This window comes from Drosophila grimshawi, unplaced genomic scaffold (genome assembly GCF_018153295.1).
Source record: "Drosophila grimshawi isolate 15287-2541.00 unplaced genomic scaffold, ASM1815329v1 contig_1369, whole genome shotgun sequence".
Taxonomy (NCBI): domain Eukaryota; kingdom Metazoa; phylum Arthropoda; class Insecta; order Diptera; family Drosophilidae; genus Drosophila; species Drosophila grimshawi.
Genome location: NW_025062891.1, coordinates 5754421 through 5770981, shown reverse-complemented (window position 1 = coordinate 5770981; position 16561 = coordinate 5754421). Strand labels below are relative to the sequence as shown.

General features: G+C 39.7%; 2 protein-coding genes across 4 annotated transcripts in view; one reads left to right on the top strand and one right to left on the bottom strand.

Annotated features, from left to right (window-relative positions):
- LOC6560104 (E3 ubiquitin-protein ligase MARCHF4) overlaps positions 1–16561 on the top strand; it is a 58633-nt gene that overhangs the window by 3463 nt on the left and 38609 nt on the right. The window contains exon 6 of one of the 2 annotated variants that reach the window (XM_032735187.1): positions 123–645. The exons of the other annotated variant lie outside the window; for it this stretch is intronic. The gene's annotated coding sequence lies outside the window, so the exon portion shown is untranslated. Of the gene's footprint in view, positions 1–122; positions 646–16561 lie in introns of those variants that run through there. 2 annotated transcript variants of the gene reach the window in all.
- Positions 1–16561, bottom strand: part of LOC6560102 (zwei Ig domain protein zig-8) — a 63074-nt gene that overhangs the window by 20917 nt on the left and 25596 nt on the right. For both annotated transcript variants that reach the window (XM_032735189.2, XM_001987542.3), the window contains exon 2: positions 1070–1236. In XM_032735189.2, the coding sequence (XP_032591080.1) occupies positions 1070–1236 (167 nt within the window). The remainder of the gene's footprint in view (positions 1–1069; positions 1237–16561) is intronic.

The window sequence follows — 16561 nt, the reverse complement described above, 5'->3', positions numbered from 1 at the left end:
CCAAGACCTAACCTGGCTGTGTCCACATTTTTCGCATCGACTGCAGCCTCAGTAATCAAGCAGTAATTTGTGCCTAGTGCTGCGCATTTAATTTCAGCCACATCCACCATCATAAATTCCAGACTGCCCGAACTGCTGCTCAACATCACTGCCCATTTCGCCCACTTGTTCCGCCTGAAGCTGTGTTCCGCTGCGTGGGCTGATGTTGACATATTGGAAGTAGACCTTCTCCTCTCTGTTGAATGATGTTCAGCTAGCGCCATGTATATTTGGCAAAGGGTTAACAGCACGGCGACCTTCAATCAATTTTGTGCTGCTGTTGGCCAGCTCGCTGACTGGCTGGACATGCTTAGGCAATCACTGTGCGGACACCACGTCAGACCAAATGATTGAGCATCTTCTAGCCTAAATCGCTCCAAATCCTCTATGCACTATTTGCCCGTTTGTTTCTCTGAGCGTTGTTCTTTTGGACGGGGTTGAGGAGCTTGTCAACTAAACCCCAAATTGAAAGCAAAGTCAAGTAGCGCCCAGCACATCGCTTTTTGCAGCTTAAGGCCCAATTTGCCTTTTTTGTACGTTACTCACTCATAAGCTTAAATCTCTTAAGAATATTGTACTCAGTAATAAAAGATTTTTTTAGGCTGAGCTTTTTGTTTGCTTGTTCCCGTAATTAATTTTAATAGGCTTTGTAGTATCTAATGCGTTCTTAGCATGCATTCAAAAAATTAATTAAGAATAGTATTTTCTTTTATAAAACATTATTGATAAATAACCAACATCATCTGAGAAAACAAATCGCCACGATTCTTAGAAAATCGCCGTGAAGACTAGAAAGCTGTTCTTGTTTGTAGAAATAATTTTTAATTATAAATGACATGATAATTTACATTTGTCATTTGTAGTCCTCCTTTTCTCCAAGTATAGATATTAAGCTAGATAGCTTAAGACTACGTATAATCCATACACTTTTTATGCTTATACGTTTAAAGTTTTGTCGCTATGGTCAAAACTAAGGGAAGTCCATACACATACACTCATACTCGAATTTCTGGGCTAGTACAATACTTACATCCTTGTCACCCAATCGCTCCACGCGGCAGTGTAGGAAGCCCGTTTGGCCGAGAGTGACGGTCAAGTTGCGCGGCACATCAAAGTCAAAATAGGGCAGCATGTTTGAGGGTGAGATTGTGGTTGTAGTTGTTGTTGGTGGCGTTGGGGCTATCGCAGCGCTATATCCTACAAAAGAGAGAGAGAGAGAGAGACGTGAGAGTGTGAAATTGTTGGAGCGCATAAAAAAACTTGTGCCAAATGGAAATTTATTTTCATTTTCATTGTGCATACGTATTGTATGGGGAAAAGGCCTTTCAATTCCAGGCCACAATGTGGTACAGTCTCCCACATGTATATGTGTATTAGAGGGGAAAAGAATGGAAGGGAAAGAGTAGGGGGGCCAAAACACTCGCAAAAACTGAAAAGTAATAAAATTCTCATAAAAATTCAGCAGAAAAACACAAAAATCTTCAACAAACAATTATATCGCCCCTTTTTATTTTTAGCATTTGCTTTTTGCATTTTGTGTATATTGTTTGCGCTTCCATTTTGCTTTATGCTACAGTTTGCATATATACATATATATATATATATATATATGTATATATAACGCCGATACGCTGCTACCGATTGGAGCACTTTTGTGCAGAACTAAAGCTTACCCCCTTTCTGATTTTGCGAACATGTGGATTATTAACGATTCAGTGGAAATTCCGATTTATTTAGCTTCATTTCATGTTTGTTGCTCGCCAACTGTTTGCTCCGCCATATTGAGATGTGCGTGGTGTTGTGTGTATTTGTTGTGGCAGTGTATCGGCTTGTCGGTAAGTGCTTTGTACGTCGAATATATTTTCGTTTTTTTGGGCAGACATTTTGAGCTCAAGGCTAGGATTTTATGCGGCATTAACAAACAAAACCGCACAGCGAAAGCAATATGAAACGCGATTTAATTGAAAATTAATATGGTTGCCGTAGAGAGGTCGGGAGAGAAAAAAGAAAGAGAAGAATAGTAAAGCTTATATAGCAGGAAATCAAAAGCAAATACAGCTTGGCCCAAAATGGCCAGCAAATAGCTGAAAATGGCAAGCGGAAACTTCTCTCAGTTGGCTTCTGAACTATGTTTGTGCAGCGGCAAAACTTATTGGGCGAACACCCCCCAACAAAAGTCAACCGACAGAACACGTTAGATAAGCGCTGAGCCGGACCGAAAGGAATCTTGTTATACTTAGCAGAGAACTGCTAGAATAAGTTCATCAATACGAGCTCTGCCAGCCAGAGAGACAGCCGGATAGACGCAAAGAGTCTCAAACTTTTGCACATCAAAGCGTTTGTCGAAATCAGCGTGCAGAGCGCATGCAGCCAACTGGAATAGGAATAATTGAATGAGTCAACGACGACGATGTCGACGATGCCGACGATGCCGACGATGCCGACGATGATGACGGCAACGATGCAGGAAGCCAGTCAGTTTATCGAACTTTGAACTATATTGCAGGACAGGGAAGCTGGCAAGGCGGCGGCGGTGTGAATAAGAGTCAAATGTACAACGCACTCAAAAAAGTATGTTACAATTTATGTTTCTTTTTTTTTGGCCGTTGTCGCTCACTGCTCACTGCTCGCCCCAAGAGCTGCTGTTGCACATTTCCTTTTCCGCACGCGCCCAAAAAAAGACACACGCAACCAAATTGACAAGAAAAACTTTTTGGAAAACCACACACGCAAAAAAGTCAGCTGCAAAGCATACGCAAAACTTTTGCCACATGCGTAGAAGACGCAGAATGCAGCCCCTTTCTGGAAATTCAGTGACGAGGTCGGGCATAACAAATTTAACGATTTACTGGCGGAATCCGAGCACAAAGTTAAATTTAATGTGCGCAACATTTCTGTACGTGCTCCAGTTGCTCTGGCAATATGCAAAGTATCCAAATTGTAGATAATTCTAAAGACAACACAAAATGGAAAAGAGAAATCATATAAAAGAAAAGAAAGCTATTTCCAAATCCATTTCCATTTCCAGCGCTGCGTTGCGCTGCACAAGCGCTCAGCTGGGCATCGAGCCGAGAGAACTGAAAGCGCAAACTGAAACCGAATTTGCATATTTAATTTGGTGTTTGATATCTTATAGTTTATTTAGGCATATCTATGAAGAGGAGCCTGACTCCAGGGAGTGTAGTATCTATTTGTTGTGAATAGTGTTGCAAATGAAAACACTTTTGACACATTTTCAGCACACACAAATTAGCAGTTTGATTTATTGCGTACTGCGGAGCAGTAAAGCTGAACTTGGGGATACCCTGTTAAAGTCTGTTAGTAAACATCTAACAATTTTAGAGCATGCCGATAACAAATATCTATTTATCTCAGATCGAATCAATTTTGCGTAATGATCAAGGAAATGATTGTAAACAAAACGGACACCTTATGCAAAGTAACTGGCATACCACCAGAGCATTTGCATTTGCATAACAGGGTAGAAGGTAGGCGGACAAAGTTATGTTTAAGTAGACCTGGCTAAAATTCGCCATGTCAAAAACTGGGTGCCCAGTCCCGTCCCCGGCCCTGGACCCTCCCACAAGAGCCGGCTGGATGGAAACCAACGAAATTAGCTTTGGAATTTTGCACGTATGCGTGCGTGGAAATGCGTGGAAAACTCCTAGAATGGCAAGGATACGTGTCCTGTTCGCCGGAGCTATTGCAAAAGCTGAACTTAATTTATTGTTTATCAGCGGGCATAAAATTTATGACCAGAGCAGAGCATGAGTCCCAGCAAAATGTTTGTGCCTCTCTGCCTCTCTGTGTTGGGCACTAATTTTAAGTTTATGCATGGAAAATTTGCTGCGTGCTCATGTTGAGCAAATTAACGATGTGGCTGGCTGGAAAAACGTGGCACAAGTTGTCGCTTCTGTTGGTTTGGGCCACTTTGCTATCGATCAGCCACCACCACCCACAACGGACGCAACAAGAACAACAACAGCTGCTGTTGTCAGATTTCGGTTTGGCTTTGGCTTTGGCGTTGGCCTTAAGCGTGTTTAATCAAAAACATTGAACAGCAAGCGGCAATGCCAACAAATTGAAATGATGCATAGCCAATAAGAGTCGGCTGAGCTGCGGCTTTTCGACAAATTAGCAAATGTGCTGGAAAATTATAACGAAGTTTACACAACACATGCAAATTTATGAACGATTCAAGTGCGCTTATTATATTAGATCGAATGGAAAATGACGCCATCGAACTACTGGAATCTGGCATCTTTCAAATAGTTTCACGTCCCATTTCGGCTACTCTGATGCCCACATTAATTGAGCGTTAAACGCATTGCGCTCTGCTCTTGGATTATGCAAATCGAATACAAACATTTGTCCTGGCCAAACAAACCAAATGATTAGTGATACGCGCTTATGTGACAAGAGTAAACTACCCACAAATATCACGTATTGCTGCATGCAAACAAGCTACAACCAGCAGACTGAAGGCAGAGGCATCCAAGGAATCACGCAGGGGCGTAGTTGAAGAGGGCGCTTTTAATTTGTGTATCTATGCAGACGCTTTGAAAGCTTTTGTGCGTCCATCAATCAGTATCTATCTAAACATACTTAAAAATCAATCATACTTGCTCGAGGTTCACGAAACCCAACTCCCCCTTTTTACTATGCCACTGTGTCTGCCCAAGTAACTAGTGTATGCTCTGTAACTAGAAGCAAAATCTCAACTTTTAGTTATTCGCTCTTCAGCAGGAACTTGACTCGATATGTATCTATGTTTATGGCAATAGTTTGACTGACTGACGAAATTTATAGTTTAAATTAAAAATAAAGTGAGAAGCTGGGTAGCTATTATTAAATAAACAGGGTATCATTTAATCGAGCAGCTTATTTTGCAGCACTTCTGCTTGTTTTTGTTTGCTCGAGCGCATGTGAACTTCAAGTCTGTATGCCAAGCGAGGACCTGGCTAAGACGCCTTGGATATATCATGATCTCAGGCACTTAAGGTTAAGTTGCGCCTGACAACACATTGACGCTACAGCTGCACTCAATGCTGCAGCGCATCTTGACTTGCCACAAATTGTCTAGACTGTTGCAGACGCAGATAAACTCAGAGAGAGAGAGAGAGAGAGGGGCTAGGGATAAAGATGCTGCCACTGCACTCTTTTAAATTTGTTCAACTATCGATTATGTGGCTAAAGTGTTTCCGCTTTACCGTTCAAAGGTGGCTGATGTGTGGGTGATTGTGGCATGCAAATCGTTCAAGCTGAAGGCATGACTGCCACTGAGATTTGCATCAGACTTCTGTGGCAATCAATATTTGCAATACTTAATGTGTGACAAAACTAATTTACCGGATAATAATTGGTTCACTGGCTAACATTCTCGTTATGCTCCGATTGAAATCTATTCAAGAAATCTATTCAAAAAATAAGCAGAAGGTTAAGTGTCATGGTTACTTGGTTTGCCTTTGGCATGTATGTAAATACCATAATTACAGGCATATTCGTATGCAGACTAATACGCGCTGCTTAACTGACAGTTGCTTTGAATTATAATTACGGCTTTTACTTGTATTTATATACGGCAACGTAAGAAATTACTTACAACGCGTAATCAAGGACCTTTACTGATTATCCTTATTAAGACTACATTACTATTATTATTAGTAGTATCATTGAAACATATAAAGGCATACAAATTAAGTTGAGCTAACTGGCACAGCTTTATGTCGATGTAATCTATTATTCTCTTAGTATTTTAATTAATATTACCATTTTGGTAAATAAAATGAGGTTTTTAGCCTGACTCTAGTCCCTTCCAACTATTCCTATTTATTAATTTAAGTTGAGTATATATATTATATTATTTGTAAATTACCTAATCAAAGACTTTAAAATCGTTGACTTTAAGTATAATATACTTCGTCAGCTGTATCTTTCCATGCTGCATAATAAACTGAACATAATCACTTAATTATAAATTAGATTTCGTGACACGCAGACACATTATCAATTGATATATTGTTCTCAACACACGCCAACATAAATATACAGAACGCTAAGCGAGAATACAGATTTTCTGTATATCACTCAGCGTATGCCCCTGCCAAGACAACTTATTGGAGTTGAGTTATAGCTAAGTTGCACTTAATTTACAGTAAATGTGCATTAGGCAAGTTGAGCGTGTGTGTGAGAGAGAGAGACAGAGAGAGAGAGAGAGAGAGAGAGTAAAGAAAGTGAGAAGTAGTATTTTTCTACTCGCCTGTTTGGCTCTGCAGTTAAAGTTGTGGCTGCTCTTTACTCATTCGATAAGTTCAAGTGCGTAGAGAGACTTACGTGCGCGTATATATAATATATGTGTGTGTGTGTGTGTGTGACTCTTTGCATGTGTAGTGTGTGTGTGTGTGTGTCGCATGTAAAACTTTTTTGATGCGTCGCCATTTTTATAGCATGCCCAGTGGCGCAATGTCTGGCTCAGACTATGGCTATATCTCTCTGTCTCTGTCGCTAAGTATATCCTGGCATCAGTCAGCGCTGTGGGAAATAGTATTTGGAGCATAGCAGTTGCCATTGAGCTAATGTTATTAGTGCCGCGCTTGGAATTTATGATTTTTTGAGAAAGCCGCCATATACGAAGACTTAAATACATCAGCTCATACTTGTCTAATATGCGTTATGCTCCTATGAAAGAAGAAAGACATGACTCAGATCCTGCTTGTCTAATCGAACACATCAGCGACTTTAGCCAAGTTCCGCTCTGTCTGCTACTTCTCACTCCTAGCCCGTCTCTTGGCTTCAAAAGAAGCGCAAAACGGTGTCGCGATGCTGTCTCATTTCAATGATTATATGAAAAAAAGAAGAGCTATTTTGCTTTGCCGAATATTTGATACGCTTATATTAACACTTACTGAGCTACTTAGAAGTCTGACTTCATGTCGCAATCCAGCTGACCCAAGTAAAAAAACTGAAATATTAGCTTATGTAGACTTGATTATATCAAAAAAGTTGATCAAGAAATGAATACTTCGTAAGTTATCTCGTTCAATGCGGTACACATTTCGTGACGCAATTAAAATATCCTTTGCAAGAGTATATTTAATATGTTCCGCCAGCGACAGACGCACTCTCATTTAAATCTCAGCCCCCGCCACAGAGTGGTTGACAGTCGCATAATATATGTGCCACATATTCGTATACGCGGCACTCGTATTTTCGGCGCGGGACGCCTGCCACATTTGCATGAGCATCACATGTCAACGATGACGACGCGAACGAGCAGCAAGCATGGTTATCGGGAGGGGAGGAGTTGAGCAATGAAAGTTAAAAAGAAAACAACTGAAGAGGCACACAAAAAAATTCGAAGCGGAAACAAAATCAGATAAACGCTTGCTGAATGGGGCCCATGGCGACAACTGACGGATATGCCTCGTAAATTCTTGTCAAGATTTGTAAGATCGTTCTAAACTAAATCCACAAATCAGAAATACACAAATCGAAAATAAACGACAATCGTTTTAATGTGGTCCCTTCTCTTCTCTTCTCTTCTCTTCTCTTCTCTTTTCTGTGGCTTCACAATATTTTAATATTTAAGCAGATAACGAAATGATAACAATCAGAGATGATGCTGTCCTAACAAAAGTTGCAGTGAACATTAACGTGTATTTTCAATATTAAAAACCCAAAGGTGTTATTTAACATCAGTCTATAATAAATTGTTAAGTCCATGCGCCGAGTGTGTTGATAATGCCAAGCACTCTATCTCACACACACACACACACACATAAGTATGTATGTACACACACACTTGAAATTCCACACCACTACAATGGCAAAAGTGCTGGCGTTGCAGCTTTGCGAGATATTTCAGATGGAATTTCTTGCTGAGAGCAGCAATTCCCCAGCACGACGACACTAACCCCAAAACGCATCGAGTGTGTGTGTGTGTGTGTGTGTGTGTAGGTGCGTTTGTGTGTGACACACAAAGTGCTTCAGTTAAATACGGGCATGAATCGAAATTCGGAAATCCTGTTTGTTCGAGTTCACATTCGATAATTTTTCTCTTCCTCACATTTGCCGCTAAAGGTCCTCTTGGGCAATACTTAGACTTGGCTTAAAGACACTTTCTGTAACTCTTTAATTATTTCGCAATTCGCACAATTTGCTCGGCCTTATGACCTGGCAGTGATTTGTAATTATTTTTTACGGGCTACCCAGCTTCATACAGAAAACACTTCAGAATAATTGCATTTAATTGTTTGCTTTCACTGCGCATACGTAATTTGTGGCAAATATATACATTATACATATTCATTGGCAGGCATTTATTGTAGACAAATTGTTGCCAATTGCCTGCTCGTGTATTTATCAATTTTTCATTTCTATCCCAAATCTTCCTCCGCTCTCCTCTGTCTCTCTCTCTTTCCTAACAATCGAAGTCAACAGTCTGAACCAGCAATTTTCTATTCGGATTGACTCCACTTTGTCGATGCCTTGTCCCCCAACTCACACGACTTGAGCTTCTGTAACCGCTCGACGCACTTAGGCGCGACAATTAATTTACGACGTAGACGTTTGCCAAGCCATAAATTATGCCCGGACAAGCGTGCGAGCGAGGCCACAATAATTGAACCACATGGCGCATGCATAACGAACACAAACAGACCGAGAGTCGCCTGATAAATATGCTAGAAATCACATCTGAATATTTCATATGCGGTTGCACATGTTCCTTGCCATATCCTTCTCTTAGTTCACTAGGTTTTTGTCAGAAATCGGTTTTATTTATTTTAAATTTTGTTGAACTGTCCGCGAGATGAGAAACAGGCAAATGCAAATGTGATTGTGACTAGATAGACAAGGGATATATCTTTATTACGCATATATTTTGCAAGGACAACTTTATAAAATTATTTGAATTGCACTCTGCTCTCTAAAAAAAAACAATTTGTATAAGATATTTTTAAAAGTGCATATTTTGAATTTTACATTTCTGCTTTACTCATTTATGTATATATATATTGTCAATCCAATCTTCACTCCCATATCTAAAACTCATGAAGCTGCCCCGAGGACATGTGACTGTTGGCTTATTGATGATTGTGCTCCTGACATCGACATCATGTTGAACTGCCAATGTAGTTGTACTAATGATTAATTTTGCGCTACACACATAAAAAGTTGGCAACCCAACAGCCCGAAACTTTTTTTGAAATCCAAATTAAGCCACATAATATCATGGCGAGACCTTTATTTACATGAATATGTAAGTAAATCAAATTTTACATATCAATGGTATTTATCGGGATTTTTAAGTGTTTTAGCCACGCCACACTTTTCGCTCTGTGTACGCTCACGCTGGAGCTGGACAGCCTAATTTACCTGGAATGTCATGAGATAAATGCGCCACCACGGATATTGCACAACTCAACCACATAATTCTATTTAGCTGGCAATGTTGTTGTTGGAGCTGCTGTTGTGGCTTGTTTCAGTGCGGCTAATTGTGCTCTGATTGAATTTCAAATTCTGCGCAAGTGGCAATCAGGTGCAGCTCAGGCAGTTGTCTATCTGACAGTTACTGATTATGTTTCTTAAGATACGGCTCCTACAGACTTCGAATCGACTTGAAAATTTTCAATCATACAGAGACCTTGGCTCAACATTAAACTGGACAAGTACTAGAACACTCAAGCTTGCCTTTAAAAAAAAAAAAAAACGATTTCAAAGAGAGCAAAAAGGGAAAGGCGAAACAAACAAAAAATGACATGCACAAAAGACAAGTTGTCAAAGTCGATAGTGATTCGATATAAGAACGATGGATGGGGCGTTGTTCATGTCGCATTTTATTTGGGCTCTTCATCTGAAAAATGTGCAAACTGTTGGGGCGGGTTAGGCAACACCCCCGCCTCCAGCTCGTTTTATGTCAGTTGAGCTATTGTATTGTTTGCGACAGTTGCCATTGTTGTTGGGCTGCTAACACTCAAAGCAGGGCGACTTAAATTGCCAAACAGACATTGAACTTTGGCCGCTCTCACAGAGAGCGCAAAACAAAGCGACTTGCTGGGTCACAGTAACAGTTACTACTGTCTCTATCCGTGTGTGTGTGTGTGTGTGTGTGTGTGTGTGTGTGCGTGTTTGTGACATGCCAAAAGTTAAAGCATGCGACAATGCGAACGATATTGAGGCAAGAGCAAAAACTGCTGCAGACTTTCGGGCGTCGCGTTTATAGCCACGCTTGCCAGCTCTTCAGTTGGCCTTTTTATATACCCTTGCAGTGGGTATTACAATTAAATAGCGTAATGTGTAACGCGTCAAACGAGATATGAGAATATTTGAATAGTAGTTTTGATTAGCATTATCAGTAAACAAGGTATATTTCTAGACAAGCTAGTCTTCCTGCTTTAAAGTTTTCATGATGAAACTTTTACAATAATAATATATTTAAGTAACATAAAAAAATAAATGAGTTTTCGGAAAATCGTTGCCAGAATAACTAACCTTAAAAGGATGCCATAAAAACAATACCTAAGCCAATTTTGATGTTAATAATTAAATATAAAGATAAGCATTTCAAGTGTATGTAATCTTTGGTGTGGCGAAGATGGCTCTTCTTTCTCGTCTTTTTTTTATGGCATCAACAAAGCTAGTTTTAGTTGTTGTTGTCATTGTTTTCATGATTATGTGCCTCATTTCAGGCTGCTTTTGCACACAGTGCTCTGATTTAATTTAACAAAATGCCGCCAGCAACTTGGCCTCATTCCTTTTGACCAGGCTCCAGGCCCCAGTTGCAGAGCGAGCGAGTTTCTGGTCAATTTCTATAGCTGTGATTGTCCGACGCCAGCTACCACTATCTGCCGTTCTGTCATAATTTAGCACATTTTATTAGCTCTGCCCAGGATCGATAAGCTCGCCACCAATTGCCATTCGCTGTCTATTCTTATCCCTACAAGAGCAGCGGGCGACGCCTTCCAGTTTTGCGAAGGAAACGAAGTCGCGACGCTTGGGCGCAAACAGACATCAAATTAGGTTAGCGGCAACAATGCGTATGAGTGATTTTTATATCATTTTTATTTTTGTGCTGAGATTTAAGCACATTGTATTTGCTGAATGCAACCATTTGGGATGTGTGGACCTTCTAAGCCACGTCTAGACGGCTTGGCTGGGTCAAGCAGCCAGCTCATTAGCTGCTATTTAAAGCCAAGTTGTTGAGCACATTAACGTATAAAAACTTTCGCAACAATTGTGAAACAAATGCGGCGAGAGGAGTCTGCAAATCATACTCGCCTGCATGGCCAAAATAAACAAGTTGCAGCTAATATAACTGCAAAAAAAACTCATTTAATATGCATGGCGAGAAAAAATTTACAAGAAAAGAGAGAGAGGGAAGCAGGAGAGAGATGGGGTGGTGAGAACGATTTAAATAAAAAGAGTTGCCATATAATTCGCAAAATGCAAATACCATCGAAAGTTTCTTCGTTTGCTGTAATCAGTACGTAAAATATTCTGCGGGAAACATGAGTTTGCGGGAGCAGAGAGTTTCCTTTTGCTTTCGTTTTCGTTTTCACATTTTTTGCAACTTGAGATTTTCTTTTCTTTTGGACTCAACCAGTCCCGTAGCTTGTGGAACTGCAACTGCAGCTCGCGTGCCGTCGACTTATGCAAAAGGAAGACGGGATAGAGAGGCACGGAGCGAAGTCTTTACTGTAACCGCAAAAGATTTACACAAGTTGTGGGCACGTAGTTGCCTCAAGTAGATCCGTTTACCACACTGCCTTGTTGTGTGTTCAACAACTGTTCTAGTACTTTATTGTGTGTATGTGAAAATGAATTTACACTTGCTCAACATATGCGTGACAGCTGCCATGATGCTGAAGGGGCTTACAAAAGGAGTTGGGGCTTGAGGTATTATGGCGAAGGACGTGCAACTGCAGTCGAGTGACTGCAAATTGACTCTGACTGCAAGTTGGCGTGCAAATAACAACAAAATTTAAACCCAATCATGGTTGAACAACTTTATTTTCATTTAAGAGGGTTGCTACACATGCTCTCTGCCTCACCGCCTCCCCTACCCCTTCTTATCCTTTCTGGCACGCACTTTGACGCTACTCTGTGGTCATTTGCATTAAATTGTGGGTAGAAAAGTATGCCACAATATTTTCATGCCCTATATCACAGATTTTTATAGGTTAAGCATGTGTGCTGGCGATAAGGCAGAAGAGGGTGTGACAGATGCGCTTATGATACTCATCATTTGTAGAATTTTGCAATTTTTCTTTTTCATAATTTAAGAGCTAGCTGTTTAAATGATTGAAGAGAAATTTGATATTAATGATTTCTGTTTCCAAAATATTTCAATTTGATTTACGAACAGTATTGGAATTTTTTTCATTATTTTTATTCAATTAATTGATGATTGATAAAAGACAATTATCACGAAAGGACATTTTTTCTTCTGATTTATGCGGGCCACTGGTATTCACTAGCAGTAAATAAATCAGAATCGACGTTTATTATTATAATTGTTTATCAATATCATTCTGGGGTTTCTTAAATAATAACATATTCACTTCACTATACATTATATAATTTTACAACTTTGATGAGTTGGTTGCGTAATTGTAATTTGCGTGCGTTTTTGGCGAGATCTTGGCACCGAATGAGCACAGAACTCACCACAATTCTCTCTTTTTGTGCTCTCAGTTTCTGCTCGTCGTTTAATAATGGTCAGCACTTCGCGTTTCTTTCTGTTCTCGTCTCTCTATTTCTATTCCCTTTCCTACATTTACTACTACTACTACTAGAAGGGTTGGAGAGAATATGCAAAGGGTGAGGAGTAGTATTAGTAGTTGTAGCAGGTGGAAAGATATGTGTATTAACCTGAAATAATACTCCATATATCTTTAAATTGTCAAATATTGATCGATATTTGTTTGGTTTTATGAATTTCCGCATATTCAGTGAGCTCTTTATTGCACAGTTCATATAATAATCAGGTACAATCTGGCCACAATCTCACAATATTTGCTTGGTGCTTGCATTAAATGAGAATGCTTAAGCGCTTTACAAACAACAGTTATAAGACCACGGACCACGCCCACTGTACAGTACACGCCCACTCTGCCCCAGACCCGGCTTGCGCCCCACATTCGAAATTATGATGAATGGCAAAGGCATTTATTGAAATTCTTGCAGCGCCGCCTGCGACATGAACATTTCTGGTTGTTGCTGCTGTTGTAGTATATATTTATACATATATATTTTTTTGCTGCATGACTGCCGTAAAATAAAATAAATTGCAGAGAAAATGAGATTAACGTATATGTGGGGCTGCGCTTTTTTATGATTATGAATTTGATTGCTTGTTGGGCAACAATTTAATGCTGATATGCCGGCCATAATTTTCATTTTTAATGATAGCGTCGAGAGCGCGAGCGCAAATTCATAAATAAAATTGATTTGGCTCTCACAAAGTGTGGGTGTTTGTGTGTTATAAGTGTGTGCTGCGTCATGTTGTGGCTTTAATAACACAGCATGAGCTGGCACTTTAAACGCGTCTACTTAAAAACCTCTTGAATTAATGGGTCCAGGCTAAAGGCCACAGCTTCAAAGTCAACAAGGCGAGCAACAGTTCACCATGGGAGATCCAGCGGCCCCTTAAGATCTTCTCTATTTTCATGTCCAGCACCAATTTGCATTGAGTGGCTTTGTTGTTCACTGTCACACCCAAATACACACACACACACACACACACACACACACATAGCACCCTAACTAGGCAATACAATGAACTCGACAAACATCTCTATGGTAGTTGGCGAAATAAATATGTTTGGCATCTGGCCGGAAAATGTGTATGCGAAACAGAATATGTCCAGTCTGTGCGTTGGCTTATTCATAGTCCGGTCACAAAAATCAACACCTACGCAGCTACGGCTGTTGCTCATGTATTGTGCCAATTTAGCGGCAAATAGTTGACCTTTTTCACATTCACCCCACGCTCGAGACTCTCCTCCTGTTCGTGCTCCTGCTCCTGCTCCTGCTCCTGTTGCTGGGCAACAAAGTGCGACCTGCGCCTGACAATGCATGCAAATGACGGTATTTGTTGTAGGGAAAACGACGTAGGTTTTTCACTTGTCCAGCATTTCGCTCCCATCACCAAAATGGCAACAATTTTCTGTTTGTTGTTGTGGGCTTTAACACTCTGCTCACCGAGGAAGCAGGAGTCGAGTGATTTTGTACGATGACTTTTAGTTTATCATATTTTTGGTTGTTGTACATTCTGTATCAAGATTTATGATTTTTCAGCTTAGTTGTTATTTAATGGGTTTTCGTTGCTTTGACCGCCCAAGAGCTAATCTCATTAAACTTGATTTTTCTTCGACACATTCAACTTCTTCCTCACATAATCAATATCAATCGGTGTTTGGTTATTAAGGAACAGAGTATTTGGCGGTCGAGAGGCGTTGTTACTATTGTATTTTTTTGTTGTTTTTTTTTTTGTTGGTTTTTTGTTGGTTGGCTTCTTGCTACTGTTTTGGACAACTCTCTACTTTATTTTTGGGTTACTTTGCTGCTCGCATTAATGTCTTCACTTTGGCCTGGTCGAGTATTTGGCTTGCTGTTGCCTTTTTTATTTTCTGTTTTTTTTTTTTTATATATTTGTGTTAGCATCTCGTCGCCGTACTCATAAAACTGTCGGAAAGTATGCCATTCAGAATGCTTTGTAATTTTATGCTTCAAGCCACCTCAACCCCTCTCCCAATGCCAATGCCATCACCTCTCGACGTAGGCCAACTTTAAGTCCTTTGCTGATGACGTGTCTCCAATAGAAATATGCAAATTTCTGGTTCGCTACGCAGAAACAAAAGACTCGTAGACTCTATAGGCTTTCAGCTACTGCTACGTAGCTATAACAAGGACATCGTTTAGCTTTAATGCGTCATAATCAACACAATCATAATTTGCATGGGGGGCGCGCACTCTGCATAATTTTCCACATCATTACCACGCATCCAGACTAATATGCCTCGAAATGCCACACTGGAAATTAGCTGACATTGCGGCCAAAACAAATACAAGCACAAGTTAAAGTACAGGACGGCTTTATGCGCCCATCTTATGGCTTATTGGGCAACCAAAAAGCGAAGCAACCTCAGCAACAGCAGCAACTGCAACCCATTTGAGCACCTGCCTTTGTTTAGCCACTAATTTAACTAGTTGCCTTGAAGAAGGGCGAAACTAAGAGCACATGCCTCGCTTAACTCTCAAATGGGGCTTGCTCGAGAGAGGGATACAGACAGTAGCTGACAATACCTGACTATGTACTCTCAAACGGATCATTGTTTGCCCATTTGGGGCGGCAAACTTTCAAGCAGCTGTCAAACACGCGCAGCGTGACTTTCAGACACGTTTCTTTACTTTACACTTTCCCTTTGCACACCCTCCCCACTTCTCTCCCCAGCCACAATAACCTGGAGCACATGTCTGACAAACCGACGAGCAGCAGGAGAACGTCTTACTTCGAACCACTCTTGAATTTCCGTTTTGACTGCGTAAGCTTTCCCCCAAGTGCTAGAAGCACACAAAAACACACATGGCAATTTAAAATTGTTATATTTAAATAAATATATAAATATTTATATGTACATATAAATAAATATGTGTGTACATTTATTAGACAATTTGAATACATTAACAACTCTTTAATATTTCAATTGCATAATTTACTTTAATATGAATGAATGTTTTCTAATATTAAATATACACAGTCATATTTAATATATAATTTGCAACGTTCGCCTAAATAACGTATTTAATTAAAATTAATTATTTGATTGAACGTCAATTAAAGTAGCGATACTTTGTGTTGCAGGGCTCTCTTTGATATCCTTTATGAACCAATTAGGTGGGATCTTATGCATACGTATATTGACCCATAGTCAAAATCTGAGAGCTTATTAGCTGGTTTCCCTTAAAGCACTAATGTGTTGCCTTAGCTACGGCGTAAATCAGTCCTTTTCAGTTGGAGCAATTTCGGCAAAATGTATTGATTGCAATATGGGGATGAAGTGAAAGGGGCAACTCTGAACTGTATTTGCCTGATTCAGTCAGACGCCGAGATTTCATATCTTAAAAGTTCAAAGCATGCAGAAATATTTCCAACTTTTTTTTTATTTATTTATATTTATTAATAACAACTGCCGAATTGACAGAATGATATTATATGTTTTTTATTATTTTAACAAATGAAATATGTAAATATGAAATAATGAAAATGCCATTCTTTGTGAGCAAATCAATTTAAATATTGTGCGTTGCCATTAATAATGTATATATAAAATGAGCCCCATTATTAGCAATGCATATTTTATAATAAACTCTAATTGAGTGCATCTGAATTATAAATAAATGTGCATATTGTGCAACATATTCCAAAAGCATTTATGCAAGATTTTACAAGGGTCAACGGATGTGCAGGGCGTAAAATAAAAGCGGATTTTCAAACGGAAGCCAAAACTCACGTAAAGGT